This window comes from Camelus bactrianus, chromosome 30 (genome assembly GCF_048773025.1).
Source record: "Camelus bactrianus isolate YW-2024 breed Bactrian camel chromosome 30, ASM4877302v1, whole genome shotgun sequence".
Taxonomy (NCBI): domain Eukaryota; kingdom Metazoa; phylum Chordata; class Mammalia; order Artiodactyla; family Camelidae; genus Camelus; species Camelus bactrianus.
Genome location: NC_133568.1, coordinates 24726538 through 24747628, shown reverse-complemented (window position 1 = coordinate 24747628; position 21091 = coordinate 24726538). Strand labels below are relative to the sequence as shown.

The window sequence follows — 21091 nt, the reverse complement described above, 5'->3', positions numbered from 1 at the left end:
TGGAGCGGAGAGGGTAATCCTAACAAAACCCTGCATTCTAAGTTGTGAAGTTTCGGGAGCTGAGAATTCAGACTAGTAGAGTCAGAAACGAACCCCTCGAACGGGGAGGATGCAGGACCAGGCGAGGCTTCCGCGCCGCCTCTGCAGCCCGCGCCGCCGCCCGCGCTTGAACGCCGGAACCCCAGGCGGGCGGCCGCGGTGGCGGGGCCGGAATTCCGGGAGGGGAGCACGAGAGGGCGAAGACTACAACTCCCGGCGTGCACGGCGGCCAGAGCGGGTTCTAGCCCTGCTTGCCTCCGCATTCTTCCCAGTTCCTACGAAGGAGACTGCTGCCTAGGAGCTGCGTAGTAGTAATTACAGAGAGACTGTAAGCTTCTCTGGTGGTTCCGGGGCCAGAAGCAGCTCGCGGAACGCCTCTCACTCATTGGGTCCTTCGCTCAAGCGTTGCGGAACTCGCCTTCCGACCGGCCGGGTTTCTCGGGGGACAGTAACTGTGGCCGGACGCTGTGGCGCGGCAGTTTAATTCTCCGGCGGCGACTGATGGAGCCGGACGGGATGGTCTTGGCGGGGCTCATCAGGAAACTCGGTAACGGTCTGAGCTGCCCCTCGCCCGGGGCGCCCCTCTGTCGTGGCCACTTGCTGAGAATGGCCGGGCCACCTTGCGACGGCTCCCTTTCTCGTGCGGGCTTCGGCAGGGCAGCTCCCGGGGACCCACCTCGGACTCGGCGTGAACTCCGCCGTTGGCGGCCTCAGTGCGCCGGCCGCTTGCTGCTTTATTTCCTTTTTTCCTTTTTCACCCCGCGCTCGCCCCCAGCGTAAATAACGAAGTTATAGGGTAAATTCCCTGTGGGGTCCCACTGCAGTCGGGAAAGAGCTCTGTGCTGTACTTCTCTGACAGGTCATCAGCTGGCCGAGATCAGGGAACGCGCTCTCAAGAATATTCTCTGCAAGATTGAGCACAACTTAATCTACTGTGCTGATCTAGTTCAGGAGAGGCTACTTTTTCTCCATTTGCTGGAATGGTTCAATTTCCCGTCTGTTCCAATGAAAGAAGAGGTTCTGAGCCTGTTGAACAGATTGGTTAAGGTAGGATCATTTTAAAATAAAGTAAACGGGCGGTGTTTCGTAGTCATTTAATTGTAACATTTGTTGAAAATTTAAATTTTTAAGATTAAAAAAACAACTGGAGATGTTCAGTTTTAATTCATCTGGGTATATAATGCGCATCCTCCTTTGATTTGTGATGTTGAATCTCAACATTGTCTCTACTGTGCTCTGAAGTAACAAAACTTCTGACTTCAGGTTATGTTCTGAATTTTGGAATCCTCTTTAGAGGTTAATGTTTGTCATTCTGTTTTCCCTTATGTTCTGTTAAAAATTAGATGTGTTTGTATAAAAAGACACATTTAAAGATAATGTTACAAATATAATAAAGAGTACAAATATGTTAAATTGTTTTTCTCGTGTCTGTTTTTCAGATTTGTTTCTCAGTCTGTCCTGAGAGTAGTTGGTTGTCAGGGTCAGATACCAAAGTGCTAGTTTAACTTTTCCAAACTAAATCACTTCGCAGTCGCAGGGCATACTTAATACTTTGGCATCTGTCGACTGGTTGGAGGTAGGAGAGGACAGAGTGAGTGCCAGTGGAGAGAAGTAATCAATTTAATAAAGAAAAGTAGGAATTGATAGTGTGCGCTTCTAGTGTTCATTGTCTCGGCTTTTCTCTCGTAAGTGTTATTAAATGTTTTATGTGTGTCTCCATAAATCTATGTCTTATGTACATCATTGCAAGATTTATGTTTTAAAAAAGGAACATCTGGTACTCCAAAAATAATTTCATGTTTTGATTGCTGTAAAATAAAGTCTAGGGATTTTAATATTCATCATTATTCTCAAGATGCCTCTCTTCTTATTTCAGTATCCCCCAGCAGTCCAGCATTTGGTCGATCTTGGTGCAGTCGAATTCTTATCTAAACTTCGTTCTAATGTGGAGCCGAATCTACAGGCTGAAATTGATGGCATTCTAGATGGACTTTTTATTCTTCCCTCGGAAGTTCCTGAACTATATTCTGCATCTTACCAAACCAGTCAAACTGGTAACTCTTTGAAATCAACCTGATGAAATCAATCAATCTGTTAAAATATAAATATACTGGTCCTAATGGTTAATGGTCCTTAGATTAAAAAAAAAAAAAGAACACTCCCCTGCAACCTATTTTTCCTGCGTTAATGTACATGAATTTGACCTTAATTCCCTTCCTCTCGTGTTTTAGAGAGGGTACATGTGTATCCTGGCTGTTTTTGGTCAAGGGGCATAAAAGATGCAAGTGATTTTCTTTTTTGTGAGACTAGTTTGACAGATTAGTTTTTAAAATAATAACAAATTTTCATCGAGCACTCATTATTTTGTGCCCGACTGTGTTCTGAATGTTTGATACTTGCCTTTTTGGGCTGGGTTCCTCATACAGGGGTGTGATGATGCTGCGCTGGCTCATGGTTTTGTTACGGGTTCCAATCAAAAAGGGCTGCACGTGGTATACTGGCTGACGTCAGAGTCAAAAAGACGTAGGTTTAAGCCCCAGTTCTTCCACTAGTTGCGTTACCTTGGCCCAGGGGCTTAATCCTGACAGGCTTTAGTTTTCTCTCTCAAAAACTGGGACAATAAGCAAGAAATCTTATAGAAGTTTTGTGAGGATTAATGAGATGATGTCTGGACGGTGCTCAGCGCAGGGCCTGGCATCTATTAAGCACAGAAGCCTTGTTTGCTGCTGTTACTTGTTCTTGTTTGATAGCCAGTCTAGTGCCCTGCTCATGGAAAGCATTTGAATTGATTTGAAGAAAAAAAATTGCTCATGAAATTTATAAGTGAGTGATAAAAGTATAAAAAGACGTGTTTTTGCTCCCGGTTAGACCTTGTTGTTTCTGTATACCAGTGCTTCACGGCCATGGGCACGACCGCCACCGTCGGTCCTGCTGTTAACTAGAGCAGCAGTGGCAGCTACCATGTGTCGAGTTCCCGTGTGACAGTGATTTTTAACACCGTATTTTACAGTTTCTGTCTAAGCCATAGCAAATAAAGTAGAATCTAAAGTCATGAATTTTCAACCTAGTTCCTTGCGGGTGAGGTTAGAGGTCTGGTCTAGGGTTAATTTTTAGTTCTCTGAATTAGTATCAGGAACTACTGGCATGAAAACTTCAAACAGAAAATTACGAGATGCAGTTTTGGCCTTTCCTTGCTTCTCTATTTCATTACATCTGAACTGCAGGAAATGTCTGTGATGGGGAGTCGCCAGAGGTACTGAAAGATAATGCTTGACTCTTGCTTTTGACAACTTTTTCTTAAAAAACATTAATGAAAATTGAAGTGATCAGGAACTATATTGAGTAAAAGAGGGAAGAGAAATGGACTCAAAAGCAGAGATGAGCAGTCCTTGAATAAATAGCTTGTAACATTATTTACATTGTGGATGTTTTCATGCTAGCAAATAATTGTAACTACTTAACCGTAAAGGAGAGGGGGGAAGAAAAACTAAATTCGAAATTGACTCAGTATTCATATTTTTTATCCTCTTTAGGAAGACACACTATTCAGAGAAACAAAACTGGGTTATTTTTCTATTGTTTAAAATGATTCTAACACTTAGAGAAACCATCTATTTGAAAAGAGCAAGTTTCACTTTCAGCAAATAGTGTGTCAATAACACAGTCATATATATTTTCTTTTCAGAATTGCCACAACAACCTGAAACCTCAACGGGGTATTTTCCTCAGGACAAAAGTAATTTCCAGCGGATGGAGGACCCTCCACGACCCATGGGTGTGTATTTGTAGGGAAGCTGATCTGGTAAATTGGAAATTAATGTACTTTTCCTTATAGTTGTGAAGACATACTGTGGTCAGACGTGAGTGTTCCAGCACCAAACTGAATGTCTCCTCAGCTTAGTTTAGGACATGGAGTCTGAGCGGTAGAACTTGATGGCCTTCTCACCGCGTTGGAGCAGCTGTCTAGATGGGTGGGAGCGGCGCAGGTGGCGCTTGCCGCATGTTGAAGTCCTTGTCAGGCCTGTGCTGGGCACCGTGCCTGTCACCACGTTTACTGTCCTGCTCACTGAGTGGTGCTGTCCACCCCGTTTCTCAAGCCAGACTCAGGATCATCTTTGTTTATTCAGTTATCTTTATCCCAGTACTCACTTGAGTAGAGTTCTGATTTAGAGCCTCTCTCTGGAATCTCACCTAGGTCTTTTTGTGTCTGGCTGTGGCTGGTCTCTGCTCACGTGCCACCTCCTCAAAGAGACCTTCCTGAGGACTCTAGCTGGTGATCACTCTCTATATTTGGTTTTCTTCCCATATGTATTTATTAAATTCTGTATTAATTTGCTTTGTGTTTGTCCATCTCTTTGTAAACTTAACGACAGCTGCAAACACTGCTTTGTCCAGTGTGGCTGTGCAGAACAGGGCCACTGGGCACTCAGTGTGTCTTTTCTGAAAGGATGAATGAATCCTCGTGGAGTCCCAGGGAGACTGGTTTATTACCAGTATCCCCCTTTAACTGATGAGGACACTGGGGCTTCGAATGGATAACACCTTTGTACTAGGCGGCACAGGGCGCAGGAAAGTAAGCGTGCACTTCCCGTTGTATTGCCTGCGTAGTTGAAATGAAAAGGTTGGTCCCAAGGGTATATCTGCAGGTGTCAAGTATTCAATGTAACTCGGTTTGGAAGCCCTCTGTTATTAAAAAGACTTCGTAGAAATTCTCAAGTTGAGTACAGCATAAGAAAGAACAGAAAACTTGTGCAGCTGTTAAAATACTTTACTTTCCTTTCTGGAAAAGTTTTACTAGGCGTATAGGGGTCCTCGGTGTTGAGACAGTAGTTCCTTGTGTTTACGACTGAGAGGCTTGAGTGCTAATGGGAGACATCTGAAGGGAGTATCTCCGGGGCTGGGAATGGTGGGTAATTGAATGAGGCTGTTGAAAAGACTCAGGAAGATTGAGATGGTAACGCATTTTTGTGTGAGTTGCAGTCTGGATGGATGGTGTGGCTTATTTTGGACACATCTTTGTGTGTACAGTGTAAGCCTGTCCTTCCCTCCACTCACCTCTTGCTTTTCCCTTAGAAAGTACACCCTGCTTTTATGTTAGCACTTTGGAAAGAAGCAACTGTGCTGTGTTTGGGAATTTAATAATACTGTTATCTGAGTTTAATGATTCCATGCTCTTTTCGAAGCGTTTGGCAGGAGGACTTTGCCATTTGGAAGGGCTTATGTAGGTCCTGTTTCTCAGTGTTACCACTTTAACTTGTACACTATGAGATCTGTTTAAAAATAATTTGAAGTAAGGCAGTTTAAAACTGCTTTGGTTTCTCAGATTTCTTTAATCTTGTTTGAGCACTGATACTTGATCTTTACCCTTATGGTCGTCAAGTCATCTTCAAAGAAGTTTAAACCTCTAACACTGTTTAGGATATTTGAACATGACTAATTAAATATAGTATATGATTACATTTATATCATTTTACATTTTTACAATTAAAGATCAAATGCCAGTTCCTTTCAAGTTTAAGCTCTATGTCCTGGTCAGCCACAGCGTAAAACAAATTTAATTGATAATCTAAATGTCATTCAATATTGGTTTGTGTTTAACGCCCTTCTGATAAGATGTGAGTCCTGTTCAAATTATGAAAAGAGAGACCTGTTATTTATTCTGTGAGGGAATAAATTTGTAGCTGATCTTTTTGGTATATTTTAGGGTTCTGTAAGCTGGAATTTTATCTGGGGACTTGCTCTTAACATTGCGAACCTGTCAACGTTATCTGCTTCGATGCCTCAGCTGTTGCTCTTCCCTTAACAGCACACCGGACTGTGAAGTGTTTGAAGTTCTCCTCCTTCCCTTGGCTCTCCTTGACCACAGCCGACAGGCATGTTCTCTCCTCTAATGAAAGGTACAGTGCCGGTGTGTCTCAGGTGCTTTGGCATGTGGTGTTTATACTGTATTATTACTATACGTTTTCTCCAGGAAGAAGAGTTACTAGATTGCTGTGATTAAAGGGAATATGTGAATGATCTTCAGTATGTCAGAAGCAAGCCAGGAAGTTCCTGTTTGCCTTTAATCAGGCTTCACACCACAGTTCCTTTTTTGTGCTTGGAACCCTGTGCACTCCTTAGTGACATGAGTCATCTCTTATTGACCAGAATAGACTTGCTGGCCGTTGATTATGCATTTAGTGAATAAAAATGGAAAAATTAAGCATAAGTGCAGCCTTTTTAGTAGGCAGTATATTTTGAAACATAGGTTCTGTTAGGAGATGGCTGAGGACCACTGATCTGATCTGATCTTATGTATTTTATTTGGTTGTTACCCCCAAACGTAGATAGCTGATATTTAGAAGTTTGGAGGGTGTTTTAATGTCTACTTTCACTTTTTGCTGAAACTCAGTTTCAGTGAGTGTCACAACAAATGAGTTGGCTGCCTTTTTTTGGTGAGGATCTGAAAAATAAAGACCAACTTACAAAGTTAGGCCAGATACAAGCGTGTGTGCATGAATGACTTCTGCTGATGGCGCTTCTGAGGCAACATCAGTATGTTCTCCTGGGACGTGGCAGGCGCGGGGGAGGGGCGGGAGTGGTTTTGTGTGTCAGCTCTGAGTCGGTGGCTGAGGGAGAGCGATGGTCTCTGGTGCACGCCTACGGATGGGGAGGGGTGGACTGGAGCTGGCTTGGGAGATGGGGTTTGGCTTCTTGGGGTGAGAGGTGAACAACTGCCTCATCCCCAGGACGGCAAGTGTCCAGGGAGAAGTTGAGGGGTGTCCTCTCTGTGGGACAAGAGAGGAGTACCCGCTTGGTTCACATCAAGTAGGGAGGGGCAGTGAGGAATCTAATTCTTAGAACTGAGTTCTGTACTTACTGTCATTTCCTCTGTCTTATCTCCTGATTCATTCAGCACATTCCGCTGATCTCATTTCCGGGCATCGCAATCATCTCTGGGCACGCGGTGGTGTGGCGGGTGCTGCGTAGCCCCTGCTCTTGAGGAGGGTCTGGTGGGGCTGCTAAGTCAACAGACCATTACCAAAGCACAGATTATGGGCGCGTGAGCAACGCCCAGTCTGGGGCTGTTCATTGATTAGGGGAGAGATCTGGGAAGGCTTCCCAGGGGAAGTGATGTCTCAGCTGAGACCTGAAGGCTGGTGAATAGAGTCATTATGCCACTAGGTCACTTAGAATCTGATATAGGTATAATGCTGTATTTTATATATGTTGTAGCTCTTTAAGAAGTAGTAACCACACTTTAATCTGGAACACCTGTGAGCTATTGAAAGATGTTATCATGCAAGATTTTCCTGCGGAGATTTTCCTTCAGAGGCCAAAAATTGTTCAGGTGAGTTTCCTCTGTAATGGTTTTAGATTTTGAAATAGAGAATTTTTTGCAATGAAACACATTTTGCCAAGTAGGAGTCCACGGGGAGGAAACTGGTACTGCCATGTTGAAATGATGAACTCCGGCTATTCAGACCACTTGTTCTCTAACTCATTTGGATGGTGGTTCTTCTGGTAGGAGGTCATCTCACTTGACATATGAAGTCCAGTTTGGCTGTTTATGGATCACTTAGAGGGGAGAACAGACTTAGGAAACCGAGGTTGGGCAGCAGTGACCCTTCTTAATAGTAAGAGTAGCATCACTCTGAGTTTCTGGGTGTTAAGGCTCGGTGCCAGGCGCTGCGGGAATGTGGTAGAGGTGAGCAGTGCAGATGGATTCCCTGCAGTGCGGTTCATTGCACGTGTGTGGAGTAGGGAGACCGGGCCCCCGGGCTGGGGTTGTGGCGTGTCCCCAGCGTCTGGTAAGGCTCGGCCCCCGTGTTCCACAGCCACAGGGCTGAGACGGGTGCTGATGAGTGGCAGCTGTTAAAACCTACTGTCCCAGCTGTGAGTGATAGCAGAGGAAAAGCTGCTAATTATCAGAACATGCAAAATGACTTAGCTGTTAGAGATGAAAAAGTCTTTTTTTTTTTTTTAAAGGTACTATGTAACTTAATGTCCCAAATGGGGAGTAATTCCTGTGTTCTTCAGGATAGGTATTCAACTAACAAGAGTTCAGATAGGAGAAGCACTGACGAGTCTGTTTAAATTTTGTCTTACTTTGACCCGTCTTCTTGCATTATGCGGAGTCATTTCTGCCCGGTTCTGTTTCTTATGTCTTATAAGTATTTGGCAACTTATCACTATTCTTTTGATTATTCATTTAACCTCACTTAAGCTCCACATCCTTCTTTGAAGTCGAGCGCTTTGTTCTCTTGATCATTTTCATCGCTCTTCTTTATTTCAGAGCCTTTTATCTCTGTTGAAACTGGCCTTTGGAGGAGACGGAAAACATCGCCTGGCATTGCAGGCAGTGTCCTGCCTGCAGCAGCTCTGCGTGTGCTTAAGAAACAGACTTAACTTTCACCGAGATCCACATTTCTTCTCTAGTAAACAGGGTATTTATGTTTGTTTATTCACTGGTCACTGGCAGTGTTTGTAGACTCTTCCGTGAACTCCCCACCACACCTGCTGTCAGGGCTTACCGGATGTACATTTTCACAACATAAACTCCCCATTCCTAAGCATAATCAAATTATAATCTTCGAAAACAAACTGTGAATGATAGATGCGCTCATGATGACACCCTGTCTTTCTTGAGAGGAGACGAGTGCAAGGTGTTTCTCTCCCCTGTGTGCAGAGTGTCGCTGGGAGCCAGGGCCAGGCTTCTGAGTCCCACTATTCACGTAGGACTTTGGGCATTTTGGCAAGTTATATGTTGTGTTAGTAAATTGTTTGGTCTGAAAAATACCTATTTTATGGATACTCATATTTTATGGATACTATTTTTATGCAGCTTGTGATGTAGGCAGAGTATTATAGGATAGCAGTGCCAGACTTTTCAGGGGAAAAGCAACACCTAATGGTCAAATAGAGGACTAAGCTGGCCTTGTCAAAGCAGCATTTTTACAATTTAGGGTTTCTGTGCACTCAGACAATGTGCCTTGAAAGTCGAGTATTAAATTACTGTGATTTGTCATCATGCTTCATAGTCGAGTGCCACTGATTCTGTGCTACTTGAATATTTATGCTTCATGTTAGCTTTATTGTAGCTCTCAGGACACGTGTATTCATGTCTTCATTAACATTCTTGAGGACTTGTGGGTGCCCCGTATTTCATCAGAAAAAGAATTATAATGTTGATAAAAATAGTTGGTAAGTGGGAAGACTTATTCATGTATTAAATAAATATTTACTTACCACTTGCTGTATGCAAACCAATGTCTTGTCTGGGGGTATAACACTGAACAAAACAGGTCAGGTCCCAGTTCTTAGGAGCTGCTATTGTAGAGGGCTGGGACAGGTAGGGAACAAACCGGTTTTCAGATAAGACGTGCTCAAAGGGAGTGGGAAGGATGATGTGACTGGACGTGACCAGCACGTGGCTGCTTGGAGGGCATGGTCAGGGAAGGCCTCCGAGAGGAGGAAGGAACCATCTACTTGAAGAGCTGCAGCAGGAGTGGTCCAGGAAGGTGAGAGGCCTCGGGCATGGGGGTGATATGCTTGAAGAGCAGAAATCAGGCTGGTGAGAGTGGAGTGTGGTCAACACAGTGGGGGTGCAGAGAGCAGAATGAGGTGAGCTCAGAGAGGTGGCCTGGGCCCAGCAGGTACTGACACTTGGAGATCTTGGTGAGGTTTTTTATTTTCTTTGAGGTGCAGTGGAAAGCTCTTGGAGAGTTGTTACTGTTCTTCCCTCTGCAAAATGCCTTTACTTTACCTCATTCTTTAAAAAAATTACAGTAAAGATATATATAACATAAAATATGCCGTTATAAATCTTTTTTAAACATGCAGTTTGGTGGCATTGATTATATTCATGCTGTTGTGCAATCATCACCATTATCTGTTTCCAAACCCTTTTCACCATCCTGAATGGAAACTCTGTGACCATTAATCAGTTCTCACCATTTCCCCTTCCCTCTGCCCTGGTGATCTCTAATCTATTCTCTGTCTAGATGGCTCATGTAAGTGGAATTGTACAGTATTTGTCTGGCTTATTTCACTTAGCATAATGTTTTCAAGGTTCATCCACATGGTAGCAGGTGTCAGACCTTCATTCCTTTTTATGGCTGAGTAATATTCCCTTGTATGTGTACCCCACATTTTGCTTATTCATTCATCTGTGGATGGTCATGGGGGGTGTTCCCACCTTTTGGCTGTCATGATTAATGCTTTTGTGAACATTGGCATATCTGTTCCATTTTCTCCCCGGTTTTCAGTTCTTTTGTGTATATACCCCAGAGTGGAACTGCTGGGCCATATGGTAACTCTATGTTTAGCCTTCTGAGGAGCTGCCAAAATATTTTGCGCAGTGACTGTACCATTTTACATTCCCACCAGCAGTGTATGAGGCTTCCAGTTTCTCCATGTTGTCTCCAACACTTTTTTTCTTTTTTTAAATCATATTTATCCTAGTAGGTGTGAGGTGGTATCTCATTGTGGTTTTGATTTGCATTTCCCTAGTGACTGCTGATTAATGGCTAGTGATTCTCTGGTGATTTTTCATATGCTTATTGGCCATTTGTGTGTCTTCTTTGGGGAAGTGTCTATACTTGATTTGCAAATATTTTCTCCCATTCTGTAGGTTGTCATTTTCTTGATAATGTCCTTTGATACATGGAAGTTTTAAATTTTGATGTAGCCCAGTTTATCTATGTTTTCCTTGGTTGCCCGTGTTTTTCGTCATCATGTCTAAGAATTCAGTGCCACATCCAAGGTCATGAAGATTCATCCCTGTGTTTTCTGCTAAGAGCTTTATGGTTTTAACTCATGTTTAGGTTATTGATCCATTTTGAGTTAATTTTTGCCCATGGTTTGAGGTAGAGTTTCTCGGAGGATTTTAAGCAAGAGAGTGCATGATTTGGTCGCTAATGTTGTAAGTGAGCAGCGTTGGCTAGAAGATTCCAAATAATTAGATCAGTTAGATATAAACCTAAATGTGCTAAGGGAGTAGCTGTAGAAAGATTGACCTTTACTTTTATTTTTACCCCACAGAAACATTTCTTCTATCTTAATTTTGTTAATTTTTTTGTTTTGAAGTATGACAAATATGACGTAATCAGTAATCTGCCTCTCCTGAGGAATAATTTTATTCTTTTTCTTCCCCAGATACAGTTTCCCAAAATTCTTCTTTGTCTTACTGTCAAGAAGCAAGAGTTCCTCATCACTCCCAGAATCCTTCTCCTGGAGGCAGCAGCCCTCGGCCTTCCGTGGTTGGACGCACAGGCCAGCGGCCCAGAGGAGACGGCCAGGACTGGGACGCAGTGTCCTCTAGGTGACTGTAGAAAAGCCAGGCTACCTTGTGTGTGTGTTTTAATTTTAGAGGGAGATCATTTTTCTCTCTTGTCTCGTCTTTTAAAACATTAGCACAGATACCGGCCTCGTGTTAAACCAGTGACCCTCATACTTTTTTGACCATGACCCCAGTAAGAAGTAAATACTACATTGCAACTGAGTACTCAGTACACAGACGTATCCTCTGTGTGTGCGTGTGTGTGCATCTGTCTGTGTGTGTCCACTGGAACAGAATGTTCACAAGGTAGTACTCTAATTCTATATGTTACACAGTGAACTATATTTTTTGTTCATTTCTGTTTCATTAAAAAAAGAATAGTGATTCTGACCCATTCAGTCATTTTTACCAGCCACAAATGAAATGTGATCTGGTTTAAAAGCACAGTTTTAAATGCTGGATGCATTTTGGTATTTTAAACCCATTTTTGTAAGTTTAATCATAATTTAAACGCATCAGTGTTTACTATTAGCGGGAATGACTGGAGAACCTAGAAAACAGTCCCCTTCAAGGTGCACAGTTTATGATATTTTACTTATTTACTTGTATAAAGAAAGATTTTTATATATCAAGTTTTCTTGAAGGGATTCGCATGGTGTTTGTACGTTACCTCATTCTTATGCTACAAGCATCTTAAAAACCCGTTAGTCTTTTCTTTAGTGTTCAGTGTCGTTCTGCTAAGCGCTCAGTAAGACAAGCCCTTGTTGCTGGCATGCTCCTGCTGCTGCTGCGGGCTTGCACTGGCGCTCGCCGGCTGTGTGCTGGGTGTTACGCCACGTGCTTCATGAGCCGCGTCTCCCTGGTCTTGATAACACTCCTGTAATAGCTGGTGCTGCTATTATCATCATTTTACAGAAGAGCCTGAGGTTTGCCGAGGCTGTGAGCCTAACCCCAGCCTGTACAGATGGTAAAGAGCAGGACAGGTGTTTGGACAGGATGGTCTGAGAGCCTTGGTGCCTCGTCCGTAGAGGGCAGCTGGCGGGTGTGGATCATGTGTGGTTTTCGCTGTCCTCCTGCACAGCCTTTCTCCCTTGTTCTCTGCGCTGCGTCTCGTGGGCTGCACACTCGTGTGTCTTCCTTCCTGAGGGAACGTCCTCCAGGGCCCTTTCAGAGTTTGAGAGAAGCCCAGCTCATTTCCATATTTTGGGATGCTTGGTATATTGAGATTGAAGAAATGACAAAACATGTCTTAAAATTTGGGAGTTTTACATGTTCAGTAGCATTAGTGCGTCTCTGTGGTTCATCTTCAATTGCAAATAGCATCAGAAGTCAACCTTCTGAGGTGCTTTGTAGTGTGAAGTTCAGGCCTTTCTGTGGTACCCACCCCACAGGGAGAATTTTTTTAAAGAAAGCCAAAAAGATGGGATGTTCTGTTTTTGGGTGCATTTTCAAAATCATGTGATGTTGAATGTACTAAATAGAGTAATCCACTTCTCATGTTTTCCTGGCATTTTTCTAGCACTCTTCAGTTGCTAACATTGGCTCACATAGAACATTTGGTGAAAATCACAGAAAATCTAGGAAACCATATGAACCATTTTGTTTCGCCTTTATAAGTTACAGAAGAACTTTGCTATGAATTTGCCTGCTTTCCTTTAGAAATGAATGGGTTATCAGTGCTAATATTGACTGTTGCTATAAGAATTTTGACACATTTAGAGACACATCAATTTGAAAGCAAAATATAAATGCATTTCTGGTTTCATTTACAATTTTGAGCCATCTTTATGGGATGAAATACCATAAATGCATCAAGGTTGCTAAAACCTGGCCAAAATTGTTTTGTGGAGCCATACAGTTGTGTCCAACGTGAGGCTTCTAACATGCTGGGCAGCAGAGAGGCAGTAAATCCGTCTGTGAGCTGTTGCCATATTCAAGGATTATCATCGCTTGTTTGATTTACAGCGGAAGCAGCGGCCACGCCCACGTCAACTCCAGGCTGTCTGTCCACTCCGCGCTGGACGTGGCGCACCTGGACCTGCCGGAGCTGGAGGCCGCCGACGCGCTCGAGCTGTGGTTCCGGCAGCTCAGTCTGCCCCAGCTCTGCGTCTGCATTCTGGAGTCGGCCGTTCCGCTCTTGAGGACAGGTTGGTGGTTCTTGAAGTTGGGGTTCTTTTTATATAATGTGTATTTGTTTTGTCTGTTTTCTAAGACTCTCAGTTTTCTGCGTTTCACTTTCTGTGTTAGGACCTTTAAAATCTGTATTTTCTCATCTTTTGGGATACAAACCCATAAGGACTTAGGAAGGTCTTTATTGTCTCTGAGTGACACGTGCTGTCGTGGAGCGCCGTTCAGGTAGAGTATCCCCTTCCGTTTCTGGCCCTTTATTGTACAGGCTTCCGCTTCTGTGTGGCCGTTTTAAAGGTAAGCGCTGAAAAAAACAGTGCAGCTGGAGTCAGAGAGGCGGGACCGGCATGAATAGACCGTTAGAAAAAATCTTTGGCTTTTGCTTTTTAGACATTTTTGAGTTGCTTTCAGTTCTTCACTGTTCCCACTTTTTACTTGAGCTATGAAACACGTTAAAAACCAAAACAGACCCCAAACTGGATTCTTACCTTTACAGTAATTTCTTTTCCTTAAAAAATGAAATTAAATGACTCAAAAAACCCAGTTTGGAGTTACATTTTCCCTCGAATGCGCTGGGTAACTGCAAAGATGTGCTGCAGTGTGCGCTGGGCGGCGGTTGTGACTTTAGTTGAGAGCGAGCAGTGACAGCAGCACGGCTGAGGTCCGGCGCAGTCCAGCGGTCACACGTCGCTTACCTGGCGTTGAGCCCCGCCGTGCTCGGCTGCCGCAGCGACCTGGTTTCGTGCGCAGTATTTCGTGCCCCGCTCACACCAGCCCGTTTTCCCCGTCCGTTAGTGGAAGGTACCGCCTTTCTCCCCGCTGTGCAGTGAGGAGGCTGAGACGTAGAGGGGTTTAGAAACTTAGCCAAAATCAAAGAGCTGAGAACAGAGACTTGAGCCACAGTTCTGAGGCCGAAGTCCATGCGCTTTGCATTTTGCAAGGTAAAGATTTGGAATAAATAATGATCTTTTATTCTCTAAATATATACATTTTAAGTAATTGATAAACTTGTCAAGATGTAAATACAAGATGAACAAGCTTTGCTGTTTTTGGTTTATGCTGGCTGAGTGAAAAATACATCCCGTGCGAATGGTGCTACCAGTCCTGTGGCTCCTTTTTGCCCCGCCTGGAAGTGGTGGGAAGAAAGCAGGCGGTGGGGGGAGGTGTGGGAACATCAGCCGTTTTCTCACCCTGAGGAAAACGGTACACGTTACCTTCTCGCTGACTGAGTAACTGCTTCTGGGAGTTAGGAGTGCATATTCTTTCACGTGCTAGTGACGCGAAGTGAAGGAAGATCTGAACTTAGGCAGCAAGTGTATGTGTTTGTCTGCGTGGCACACTGAGGAGAATGGTTTTCGATTTAATGATTTTGCATTTAACCTTTCCTTAATTTGCTAGAAAAAGTCACATTGATAATTATAAAGCTGTATCTTAGTACATAAAAAATTTTAAATGTTCTCCTGCCCTTTTGTGGTAAATTATTGCATAATTTGTAATTGTTCAATATCATAAGAGATTTCTAAGAGCCTTTGCTCCAGCTGCTCTAATGAAACAATTAATCTAGACCCTCATGATCTGGTAGTTTGTTTTGTTTTTATTCATTAGAAGTTGACCTTTGGCATGTGGGACAGAAAGGCCTTGGTGGAATATTCCGCTCACTTAGAGTCACGGGTGGTGGGATTCCTGCGCTTTTCTGTCTCTGTGGGGAAAGGGTATTGCTCAGGTGGGTGTGACTCTGGCAGCACAGTTTCTTCTGGAATGTTTTTTAAGAGTTTAAGGTGAGTATAGGCTGGAGAACCTGTTTCAGAAGGAATTCTTGACGATTCTTTAACAAACACCAGCATGGACGTTTGTCCCTCCAGTCCCGGCTCAGCTTCCTCCCCAGGCAGCTCCTGTGCGGGGAACTTCTAGTCCTGCTGTAAGCCTTCTGGGCCTAAGGAGGGAATGATCAGAGTGCGACTTCTCAGCCCGCCCGCGCTCTGTCCCATGTTGCGTGTAACACAAATGGGCTCTGAATGTGAAGTTGTTTCAGTCTGTCTCACAGTGCTTCTAAATTACTGTTATTCTCTTCCCGAGTATCTTTCCCACTTACGAGCACATTTGACTTTTTGTAGGTTAATAGTTTTATGATCAAACAGAAGTCTGTAATGGTGATTATAGATCGTGACTCCCCTGTTCATCTCTTTCAACAATTCTAAAAACATCAAAAAAATAAAAAGAGATATAAGAATTTGGGGGCATGGCAGATCGAGCCGTATGATATTCCGCTTTATTTGAAGGTTAACGTTTTTTCCTCCTCTCTCTCCCATTTGCATTCCTAGGTAGTAGGGAGGTGGTGATACGGGTTCTGGAGCTGCTTGCTGAGGACCTGGTGCTGACCGGCGAAGCGATTTCAGCAGACGTCTGGGATGACAGCAGCCTTTTTGCTATAGATGTGGTGAGAACCAGTATTTTCCTTGGGCTCTGGGTAATAATGTTAGTGTTTTATTTTATTTTGGTCCTCTTAAGCCGGTTTCATTGTCCCATTAGTCTTTGAAAGCTTTCTTTCTCTTAGACACAGTAGATCTCGGGCTTATGTTCTGCCTAGTCTGGGGATTCTGGTTCCTTTTAGTGGGGGAATGTATATCAAGACCCAAAGCAGGCCATTGGGGCTGCTTGCAGTTACTATGGTACCATTATTTCCTTTCTGTAATAGAACTAGGGAATCTGTATTGAAAAAAATGTATGAATTCAGATTGCTGTTTCCTCCGAGTTTAACGTTGTGTTTCTTGTTTTACTTTGTCGTTCTCATAAAGTCTCAGCAGCATCAACGTAATTGTTCGTTAGCTTTAACCTTCAGTTACGTCAGGTAATTTCAGAACAGCACCATCAGTGTCACTGTGGTTGGTAGCTAATAATGTTCAGGGTTTCCTGGCCACTCTTCTTGACTTAGACTAAATCGCACTAAGAATATACAGCCAGGATTCTGTGCCTCAAAGTCACATGAAATAATTCTTTCCTCTGTTCCCAATTCAGTATATGATTAGATTTGTTTTAATTTGTTTTCTTTTTTTTTTAACTAAGTATAGTCAGTGTACAGCGTGTCAGTTTCTGGTGTACAGCATCAAAGTTTCAGTCATACATATACCTACAGATACTCATTTTCATACTCTTTCATGATAGGTTGCTATAAGATATTGAATATAGTTCCCTGTGCTGTATAGTAGAAACTTGTTTAGTTTATATATAGTAGTTAGTATCTGCGAATCTCGAACTCCCAGTTTATCCTCTCCCACTCCCTTCCTGTTTTCATTTTTGGGAATTGTTTTTTCTTCATAAAAATGTAACTCAGAGTTGTCTCTCTGCCATCCTGTTTTCTGGTTTATTTTTTCCATTTTTATTTTAGTTTTTGCAAATGTAAGTGAATTAGCATGTAGACTCTTATTCCCCCTTGCACATCTTACAAAAATGGTGTATCATGTGCAGTTTCACACCTCATTTTTACAACTTAAGATTCATCCTGTATGGTACCTAGACTTACGATGGTGATCATTATGGACAGAAATACTGAATCACTATGTTATGTAACAGAGACTAACATAGTGTTGTCAGTTAGTTATACTTCAAAAACAAACAAACAAACTCATAGGAAAAAAAAGATCAGGTTTGTGCTTACCAGAGGTGGGGAGTCGGGAGAGGGGAAATTGAGTGAAGGTAGTCAAAAGGTACAAACTTCCACTTGTAAGACAAATAAGTAGTAGGGATGTAATGTAGAGTATGATAAATTTAATTAACACTGCTGTGTGTTGTATATGAAGGGTACCAAGAGAGTAAATCCTAAGAGTTCTCATCACACAGAAAAAATTTTTTTTCTACTTCTCTAATTTTGTTTCTATATGGGATGATGGATGTTCACTAAACTTAATGGGATAATCATTTCATGATGTATGTAAGTCAAATCATTATGCTGTGATCCTTAAACTTACAGAGTTGTATGTCAATTATGACTCAATAAAACTGGAAGAAAATGCGTTCTGTGTGGATGGATGGTTGTAAATGTGGGCATGGAGATTCTTCCGTGTTCATGTGTGAAGATCTTCATTCTTGTTTCTAGGCTGCACGTGCTTCATTGTTTTCTTATTCTCTCAGTTGCCTACTGATGGACATAATTGCTAACAAAAATTATGTGAAGTGAATAATGTGCATTTCGTTTCATAATTGTATAAGTGTGTCTAGGATAAGCTTCTTTAAGTGGGATTTGCTGTATTAAAAAGTAAATATATTTTTAATTGTAGATATTGTCATCTTCTCTCATGTAGCTATACGATTTCATTCACTCACCAGCAGTTTAATAGAATAGGTTTTCTCTGACAGACTCACCAGCTGGGTTTATAGTCAAACCTCAGATTTTTGCCACTCTGATAAGCAAGATACGGTTTGTCAATATAGTGTTAATTCTCACTTCTCTGTAAGTAAAGTTGAGTATCTTTCTGTAGCTTTAAGGGCAATTTTCATTTCTTTTACTGTAACCTGTCCATGCTTTTATCCATTTTTTTCTGTGGTCATTGGCCTTCTGTTCCTTTTTCTTGCTTTTTAAGATCTCTTTATGTATTAAGGACATTGGCTTTCTGAAATATTGTAACTCTTTCCACAGTTAGGTTGTTTTTCTGTTTATTGGCTCTAATGATGCTTTGACCATGCAAAAGCTTGTATTGATTTATTTATTTTTATGTAGCTGGATTTTTCGGTCTCTTTCTTTTTTAAAAACTGGTTCTGGATTTTGAATCATAGTTAGAAAAAATTCTCTCCACACCTTGGGAAAAACATGCTGTATCTTCCTAATTTTTGAAGTCTACATTTTTGAATTTAAGAAGTATTTTCCTCATATAGATTTTGCACATTTCTTACTGTTTATTCATCTGTATGTGTGTGTGAATATATATGTGGGTATTTAACAGTTTTATTGAAGTTCAGTTGACATGTAATAAACTACACACGCTTTTTAAAGTTTTTTCGATACATGTGGACATATGGATAGACCCATGACACAGATTCGTTTGCCTTTTCTAGAATTTTATACATACTCATCGTTTGTGTGCTTTTTTGTCTCATTTCTTTCAGTGTGATTACTTTGAGATACAGCCATGTTGTTGCATTCAGATGTAGTTCATTTCATTGCTGGATGCCTTGTTCTTTGCTATTTGTATTTCAGTCGGGAAGATAATTTTGGAAAGTATGGCATTATGTATTTTTCTTTTTGAAGTGTTTTGATAAGTAATATTTTGCACAAGTAGTCAACACGTGAGCAGGAGCCTCAGGAATGTTACATTACAACATAATATGTAAGAGATCTGTGAACCGACAAGAGTATGTCTCCGTGTAATTGGAAACATACCCTTTTTTACATTTCAGTATACTGTAAGTCATTTGTCATTTTATATCTTTTATTTTGAAATGATCATCCGATGAGTTTGCTTTCCTTGATGAACTAGTGTTAATATTTTTTTTTGTTAATGTAAATTGGTAACTTATGCCTCTTTTTTCCTTTTTTTCCTTGCCTTGTCAGGGAATTGGAAGTAAAATTTATTAGTTGAAAAACATACATTGACTCTCATAGTTACCAGTTTTTTCCTTTGAATGTTATTTTGACCTAGATCTTTGTTTTATTAAACTTTGTTAAAGGCTGCCTGAAATCCATGTGTATAGAGGTTAGAACAGAAAAAATAAATACAATCCTGGTGTTTACTTAATACCAATACCCATGTGTGAAAAACTTTCCCAATTAAAAAAAAAATCACAAACCTCTTGAAAAGAGAAACAAATCTTTTACAATAGATACCAATGTATTGTTTTGAGTCCTTCAATTTCTTTATTTACAAAATAGGGGTAATAGTTCTTAATCTTAGTTTTTTGTTAGTCTTTAAGGTTCTCACACTATTTTGTAGTACTTTTAGAAAATTTTAACACATAGAAGGTTTTCAACAAGTGAGTTTTTCCTTAGAAGTGTGAAGAATGTTTTATCAGTTGCTTCTTAAATTAGCTTAAATTTTCTTGGCTAGAACATTTATCTGTAAAAGTTAGTCATTCACTTTTAACTTTTGGCTGCTGATCTTTTATGATTCAATGAATTATTTTTACTTTAAAGGTTAAATCTGTTAAGTGCTGATTGGTATGTTAGAAATGTTAAATGAAACAGTACTGCTTGAAATTATATTTGACTTACTTATTTGAAAGAATAAATGCTTCCTAGGAAAAGCTCATTCCTCTGGCTATATATTAATAGAAACAGACAATTAAGTAAAATTTCTTAATGTCCCTATATTTGCCAAGTTTAAAAAGAAAGCAGAAGCAGTGTTTTTGTTGTATCATTAAAGAAACAGAATAATAAATGTTTACCAAATCAGTAATTAAACACCTGAGGGCATATAATCAGTTCTCTAGATCTTTCCAAATAGTGCTAACAGCATTCATATCTGAATTCCATAACTCAGTTTGTGTAAGCATAGTCAAAGAAATTTTTTCTCCCCAAATTGATTATTTTTATTTCACTCAAGTAAATAAAAGAGAAAGTATTTTCACTGAAATTATTATATTTTGTTAAAATGAAAAATTCATTGATAAGTACTTAATAATAGGTTGACCTGAAGTATGCCATCCCTTCTTTGTCTACGTATGAAATTGTCTATGTTTTCCTTACTCACATGGTAATTCAGGTCCACAGAGTAAGGGTCTTCTCCTCATGCCAGATAACGCCAGACTCCTGGGGCTGTCTTCTGTTCACTTTTGGCCTTCCTTCTCTCTGCCACTGCTGTCTCATTCAGTGTCATGAAAAGGAGTCTTCTCCTTCTTTAGGACTCATTACTTCTAAATTCCCATCAGACCTGCTGTGAGCTGGTAACTTAGATTTCCAGACATGTTGGAAGAATTGCTGGTTGAAGTTTGAGTGAGGTTGAGAGGATTGTGAAAGATTCTAGAGAGAAGGGCTTGGTATCCAGTAAGGGCTCAGGAAGGGTAATTGAGCCAGATGGTGAATTTATAATTGGATGAGTGGGATATCTAATTATCATATGGTTTCTCTACTGCTGCCCACCAGTCTAGAGACAGTAATTTTAGTTCACCAGACATTCTTTGATTCCCTTATATGCTGGACACTGGGGGAACAAGATGAATAAGCAGCAATTCTCTTTACTTTTGTGGGAGATAGATACTTTAAAAGAAAAATTGGCTATGTTCCCTAAGCTGTACATTTCATCCCCACGTCTCACCTATTTCACTCATTCCCCTACCTTCTTCCCCACTGGCAACCACCTGTTTTTTCCTTTGTATCTATGAGCCTGTTTCTGTTTTGTTAAGTTTGTTCATTTGTTTTGTTTTTTTGATTCCAAATATAAGTAAAATCATACAGTATTTGTCTTCTCTGTCTGACTTATTTTACTTAGCATAATACCCTCTAAGTCCATCCATGTTGTCACATTATTTATGGCTGAGTAATACTCCAGTGTGTGTGTGTGTACACATATGCGCTACATCATCTTTATACACTCACTTGTTGTTGGACATTTAGGTTGTTTCCATCTCTTGGCTGTTGTAAGTAATGCTGCTATGAACATTGAGATGCATGATCTTTTTAAATTGATGTTTTCATTTTCTTCATATATACCTACCATGGCTGCATCAACTTATGTT

At 41.2% G+C, this 21091-nt stretch overlaps 1 protein-coding gene across 5 annotated transcripts in view; it reads left to right on the top strand.

The window, feature by feature from the left end:
- Window positions 1–21091, top strand: part of RTTN (rotatin) — a 122467-nt gene that overhangs the window by 8607 nt on the left and 92769 nt on the right. Inside the window, exons 1-10 of one of the 5 annotated variants that reach the window (XM_045510668.2) lie at window positions 320–586; window positions 899–1086; window positions 1916–2093; window positions 3725–3814; window positions 5846–5936; window positions 7255–7369; window positions 8315–8465; window positions 11176–11341; window positions 13265–13446; window positions 15748–15863. In XM_045510668.2, coding sequence (XP_045366624.1) covers window positions 541–586; window positions 899–1086; window positions 1916–2093; window positions 3725–3814; window positions 5846–5936; window positions 7255–7369; window positions 8315–8465; window positions 11176–11341; window positions 13265–13446; window positions 15748–15863 — 1323 coding nt within the window. In that variant the 5' untranslated portion in view covers window positions 320–540. Of the gene's footprint in view, window positions 1–319; window positions 587–898; window positions 1087–1915; window positions 2094–3724; window positions 3815–5845; window positions 5937–7254; window positions 7370–8314; window positions 8466–11175; window positions 11342–13264; window positions 13447–15747; window positions 15864–21091 lie in introns of those variants that run through there. The other 4 variants (XM_045510656.2, XM_010947094.3, XM_074355447.1 and 1 more) reach the window with 4 other exon arrangements.